The sequence below is a fragment of the Limulus polyphemus genome, unplaced genomic scaffold (assembly GCF_000517525.1).
Source record: "Limulus polyphemus unplaced genomic scaffold, Limulus_polyphemus-2.1.2 Scaffold2100, whole genome shotgun sequence".
NCBI lineage: Eukaryota > Metazoa > Arthropoda > Merostomata > Xiphosura > Limulidae > Limulus > Limulus polyphemus.
Window position 1 is genome coordinate 63,292 of NW_013667710.1, and position 6,950 is coordinate 70,241.

Here is a 6,950-nt window from a genome sequence, read left to right on the forward strand (position 1 = left end):
AACGCTACAAACCGGGTTTCGATACCCGTGGTGGCCAGAGCACAGATAAACCATTGTGTAGCTTTGTGCTTAACTACAAACAAACTCTACGGTTTTATATACCTACCACTAGATCAGTGGTAAGTTTATTGACTTACGACGCTAAAATCCTGACAGAGTGTAGGTAACCCATTGTGTAGCTTTGTGCTTAACTACAAACAAACAAATTCTACGGTTTTATATACCTACCACTAGATCAGTGGTAAGTTTATTGACTTACGACGCTAAAATCCTGACAGAGTGCAGGTAACCCATTGTGTAGCTTTGCACTAAACAACAACAACAACCATTTTACATAGCATATTCTCATTTAACACATGCATGACATAAAGGTATTTGAGGGTAGCTCTCCAGGTATCGTACTGCAATTCAGTATGGCGTTTGAAATAATATCTACCTCGGGATGTGCTCATTATCTATGGAATTATGTTATATTGTATACCTGTTAGTAACATTTAAAAACTACATTTACGAGCTTTGTCAAGTTGTATTTTAGATTTGCTTAGAGTTAACCGATTTATACGTTTGAATATACGACAAGATATTTCATATTTCAGTCTTATTTATTGCACAATATGCATAAAAACTGTTCTTTAATTTGTTATTTAAACTCATGCAAAAGAAATCCATGAAAGTACAAGACTGCTAAGTCACTGAGAGTATAACTCACTTGTCAATTTCTGTTCACCATGAAGGCTTAGGATCTTTTTAGACAACCAAATATACAAACGTCACTTAAAGATTCATTTCAAAACCGCCAAGCAAAAAATATTTTTTTTTTCCGTAGCGGCCATTTTTAAGTACACTATTTTATTCTTAATGCATTAGAATCAACCATAATTAAAATTACTGTAATGAACAACTTGCGATGCATGTAAGTGTAGAATTATATTGGTGACTGAAAACGTTCCAAAAGTAGTATTTTCCCAAATTCTCATTAGCAATGCAATCCCCCCTAAAAAAAAAATGGATTTAAGGGTTCCAGTTTTTGGAATTCACAACTTTTAAGAGAGCGGCATCGTCGTTTCTTGTACATTAATTTTGAAACTTCTCTTTTCAGATGAAATCATCAACGCCTTAGAGGTTCGAACCTGGGATAAAACAGCTCAAGAATTTGCCAAGGAACAACGTGGTAAACGACCTTAATGACACGAAGATATTATCCCCACTTTGAACAGCAGTTCCCTAATCTTGTCCTTGGATATCTGTATATCACTTACGTCAGCTGAGACAGCAATTTCTTCTCTCTTTGCCAATCTCATATTTCTCCACCTATCTTTCAATGTGCCTCTTGGAGATTATAAACTGTGTTTCCACTATGTGTACCTCGATTTTATGGCCATACATGTACAAGATCTGATTTGAACTGAGTGTAACCTAATACAAAATTCAATAGAAAACAAATATATTTGCTAACAATATTACTTTTGAACTTGAAACACGTATTTATATTAATTGTCGTACACTTCTGGAATCATTCCTTCAAATTATCAGAATAACTTTTATTAAAGAAAAATTATGAGTTGTATATCATAGCTGGAAAAGTCTTAGTGTAAACTTGATATATCTTGATATTAATGTTTCATATGATATGCTTTATTCTAAATTCATTTTATGAACAATTTATGCATGCTTAATGTTCTGGTAATGTAATTAGTATTTTCCATATGTTACTAAGGATTCTTACATTTGGGGTAAAAATGTTGAGGTTTAATTGCTATTTATTCCTAGTTTAATTGTCTGTTTTATGCTATTTATTATTTTGTTATGAAAAGTCACTTTAACTGATATATAAGCAAACTATTCTTTTGTTGTTTTTTTTCATTTTTGCTTATTATACTAAATCAGCCAAACTTATTCTAATATGTTGGAGATAGACCATTTTCTTGCTTAGCTGATATTATTTTGATTCAGCAAAGATGACTAAATGAATCTTATAATTAGTAGTATCTGTTGGGCTTTTTTCGAAACTGTTTTTCCAAGCCAAAAAAAAATATATTTTCTACCACTTCGTTTGAATAAACATTGTGAAGTAACATAATGTAAACATTTTGTATAATGTGAACAACAAGTATGTAAAAGTAGGAAATTTGAAAATATGGTGTGATATGCATGAACTATTGTCTATTGTGTATTTAAGTAAATAAAAGTATTGTAATTTACATTGCTGTAATGCTGTAACATACTTAAACTAATTAAAACTAGCCTGAAGAGGAGTAAAACAGAATTTTAACGTAATAATAACCATTGTATTAAGAATCACATTCGCTTAATATCAGATATTACTGGATACAGCTGAATATTATATTTAGTATGACCAGATTCTCGTACTTAAACGTTTATTTCATAATATGTTATTGAAATATATATATATGCATACATACATACATTTATATATATTCCTGAGATTATCATTGAGTTTAGCGTTTGTTTGTTTCTTCTGATACCCAAATAAAGCTACTCAAGGGTTATCTGCACTAGCCATCCCTAATTTTAAATTGATAGACTGGTGGCCAGTCAACAGCACCAACCTTCAACTTTTGAGCTACTCTAATTGAATAGTGGGATTTATCTGTAACTCTTATAGAATACACACAGCCTCAAAGTGCGAAGGACGATTTTGCGGTAAATGTACGTGAATTATGGCCCCTCGGATTCACAGTAGGGAACGCTGGAAATTAGGCCACGCCTATACATCGCAATATAGCGTCCACTTTTGATCTTTCATTACAAAAATGCATAGACTTAACATTACAAAGCTTTTCCATAAAACTAACACAAGTTAAATAACACAGATAGTTTTTAAAGGTGCTTATCAAAGGTTTCCTCCAATGAATAAAGACCACAAAATACATAGAACCACACCACGAAAGGAATTTAGGAATAAACTGTGTTTTCACCCTTTCACAAGTTAGCGTAGTTGGAGGCGGTCAAAGTCAGCAAGAAGTCGCCAAATAATTTGCTGTTCGCAATGAATGGATTGACAATGTAGTTCGTTTCACGTCGTAAAACAACAACTTATGCACGTCCTGTGCGCCCGAAAACTATAAAACTGACTCATTTTGATAAAGGTAATCTTTTTCTCTTTGTTTCATGTATTTATTTATATAATGAAATGGTATCATTCCGGAGTGGGTATCTATTTAATAACTGGTAGGCTGTTTACAGTTCTGGTCAGTTTATTTGGTTGGACTATCTATTGCTGTAATAACAACATGACACTGCCTAGCATATAATATACAAGATGTCTGGAAGTATTTTGTTCGGTTGTAGCCCATTCGTATGGAAGTTTGAGGATAAATTTGTTCATTTACTGCGGTAAAGTATAAATATGACAAATGTATCATTCATAATGATCTTAAAGATCCAGTAGCTGTACTGGCGAAAGAAAATGACTGAAGTCATTAATATTTTCTCTGAACTAATTTTGGATTACACGACCAAATTGGATCATTGAATTATCATCTCAGCTTTGTCTATCATGGAAATAGCAGCATTGTGGGGTGGAAATGATATATAACAAACCCTTTGGTTGCAAGTCGCCTTCCTAAGGAAATTAAAGGGTATAAACTCTGCTACAAAAAAACATTATTCTCTCATCCGGCACTGTTGAAACAGCACGAGCAGGATGAAATGCACCATTTCGCTTACTATATATTTTTACTAACAATACAGAAGAGAGTAAGCCCGACTCATTAGATCACAACACTTTATTGCAATCATTCATAATCCACATCTAAGTGAAACCGTGCTTTTCTGTTTACATATGAGATAAATGGTTTTCGAACTCATTGCAGTTGCATACAATTAGTTTTGTAATGACAGTTACATGTTATAATGAGAGATAGTCCAATCCTGACAACTGTTGAAAGAATCGATCTACGATATGATGGCTGTGGGAGTTTATAAGCTAGTCCAGTGTTGTTTTTTCCCAGCGCTTAGTGACAACAGCGTTTTTTTTAGTGGCAAAGATATAGTACAAATTGTCTTGCAGAGGTGGCTATAATATGACCACGTCTTTGCATTTATAGAACTCAATAAATCTCCTGAAACTTCACATGATCTTTTTTTTTTTTGCACATACTAATAAATTAAACGATATACCAGTATCTCTGTGTGCACGTGTGTACGTTACTAACAAAATGGCCAGTCAGATTGAATTATTTGCGTTGAAAACTTAAAACTTTTCTCCCATCAGGGTTACAAAATGTTAGAAATTAGCAAATTAGTAACACATGAAACTAAAGTGCTAGTCTTGATTTTACCTTATATTTCTGGAAAAAGAGTTGTACTAAAAACAACGACTCAATTCTATTTAAATATGACATTCATTTGCGTTCACTTAATAACTTATGCACTTCGACAGATGCTGAGAACCAGTTCTATATAGTTATATAAAAATATTATGTGATTCGTGTTACGTTAGTATTAAATAGCTCAATACTTTTATTTTATTTATACGGGAGATATAATCACTTTTTAATTTAATCTAGATTACATAAGTATATATAATTTGTATCGCAACTTGAAACAAAACAATTTACGATTTTGAAAACTGCTGATGAGGATGAATTCTGATAACAAATCATTCAGAATGGCCTGGTAAAAACAAGTCATTCAGATGGAAAAATTAATAGATATCTTAAACGCATGAATGCACAAATCATTTATCATTTGAATTTTTATTTGATTTTCATCCCAGTAATAACCTAAGGCAATCTGATGCCTGTTCGTTTCAAAGTACCATTTATTCACTGTTGTGTGGTTTCCATGAATACATTTTCGTAGTCTATTAACATGCTCTTTCAACCAATTTCGGGACAAAATGGGGTGAAAAAAAAGAGAAATAAAATTTTAATGCTTCAGCAACATTAAACATCAATAATAACGGATACATTTCATTTACTGTAGACATGAGTAAAATGAGCTTGAAGCACGCATATTTACATTTTCGTAACGAAATTATGATCCTTTAAAAATAAAGTAGTCACGAACCCTAAATCGTCAACTTAAAAGGAGAATATTTTATGTTGACTATAAAAAGGTTAATAAACGTTATATATATAGATTTTTTTCAGCGCATTAATAAAATTAGTATTAATATTTTATTACAACTCGCTCTTTATCTTTCTGCTTCATGTATAAATATTAACTGTTTTATGTTGTTTGATCTTCCTACAGTTCTTTTCGTCAGTTTTTTATTCTTCTTTTATTTAGTTTAATGCAAATGTATTTCTTTGCGTTTCATCGTAGTTTTTATTATAATCTATTTTCGACAGTTTTTGTCACAACTTGTTTTTAAAGCTGTTATCGCTTACTTTTGTCATTTTTATGAGCTTTTGCCAATTGTAAGTAACTCTTAACAATTCATTCTTGAGGACTACTTTCTTGTGTGCTTTCTTCCTATTTAAATTCGAAAATGTATTTCGCCGTTAATTATCGACTGTTTGCCTATTGCTCTGTTTGCCAATCAAGTTCCCAATTTTTTCATTTTAACTAAGACTGAGATTAAACTAGACACTTACAACCAGGAAGTTAATCATGATGGATTATTTGTTCAAACATCACACCGAAACCGAATTCATCCTCTCGATTGAACGGCAGTCTATTGTATCAAACCTGTCACCTGAACCGTCACGCTCCAACAAACCCGAATTCTTTCTAGCACATTTATTCGTTGTATAGATTTTGTTATACAGGGATTCTCTCAAATTCAATCACACGAAACAGGAAAGGATACAAACTTCGTCAATGCAGGTACAGAAGCTTAGGTAAAATGGAATCAGTGGCCTACCTAAGGTATGGCAGGTACGGCACGTGCCCTGGGCGCCACTTGAAGGGGGCGCCACTGAGCAGTTTCTATTAAAGTCAGACAAGCCATCCTCGAACAGTGAAAAAAGAGTTTTCTTCAGATGTGTGATCTGTCTTTGATTATCATAGGTGAGAAGCACTTATATACATTATTAGGTAAAAAGATAGTGCTGGGAACAACATGACCACATACAATGATGATCACGTTTTTTGAAATCATTATAGCTCTCTATGTGTTCTCCTCTCGTTCAACACAGCGCTGGGAAAAACTCAAAAACGCCGTACATGTGGTTGTTACGTCGCAGTCCGAAACCAGGTGGAGTGAAAGGACAGAAGCAGTGAAGCCCGTCAACAAGTACCTTGAGGAGATACTTCAAGTTCTCCAGAACATGCTAGACAATGAAAACGAGACCAGTAAAATAAGAAGTGACGCAAAGCTGTATAACCGCATTTTGAGTTACGATTTTGTGACTTTGCTAAGATTTTGAAACAAAGTACTCACTCGCATTGACCGTATTCAAAAGAGGCTGCAGGATCCTAACACGAACTTCCACGATACTGCCCTGGATTTGAAAACCCTCCGAGATCATTTTGATGATGAAAGAGAAGTGTTGGTAAGTGAGCCATTCGAAGGTGGACTCGGTCTCTGTCAAGAATGGAATATTGAAGTTGAAAGACGTCAGAGACGAAAGAAACGAATGGCTGATGAGAACTCGAGAGACGCTGGGTAAAAAGCCAAGGAGGAAATGGAAAAATTCGTGAAGGGAACACTCGACTGTCTTCATAGAGAAATGGATGAAAGGTTTGATCATTTGCACGACACTGATGCCAAGTTTGGGTTCCTTTTCGATGTCGAGGGACTGTGTTACGGTGCCGACAGTAACGACCTAAAGAAGAAGTGCAAAACATTGAGCGAATTGCATAGCTCTGATGTTGGTGGACAGCAGCGAAATGAAGAAATTTTGGATTACAGAATGTTGCTATCACGTCGGGCCAACATGAAAAAATCAAGACCTGGAGAGCTTCTCGAATTTACTGTTCAGTATGGAAATGAGAACATCTTCCCCAATTTTCGCATTGCTATTCAGATAATGCTAACC

General features: G+C 34.1%; 1 protein-coding gene across 1 annotated transcript in view; it reads left to right on the plus strand.

Annotated features, from left to right (window-relative positions):
• The window catches only part of LOC106465946 (BAI1-associated protein 3-like), a 58,821-nt gene extending 57,003 nt beyond the window's left edge, over nt 1–1,818 (plus strand). Inside the window, exon 28 of the mRNA XM_022393903.1 lies at nt 1,100–1,818. Coding sequence (XP_022249611.1) covers nt 1,100–1,185 — 86 coding nt within the window. The 3' untranslated portion in view covers nt 1,186–1,818. The remainder of the gene's footprint in view (nt 1–1,099) is intronic.
• Nucleotides 1,819–6,950: the final 5,132 nt, after the last annotated feature.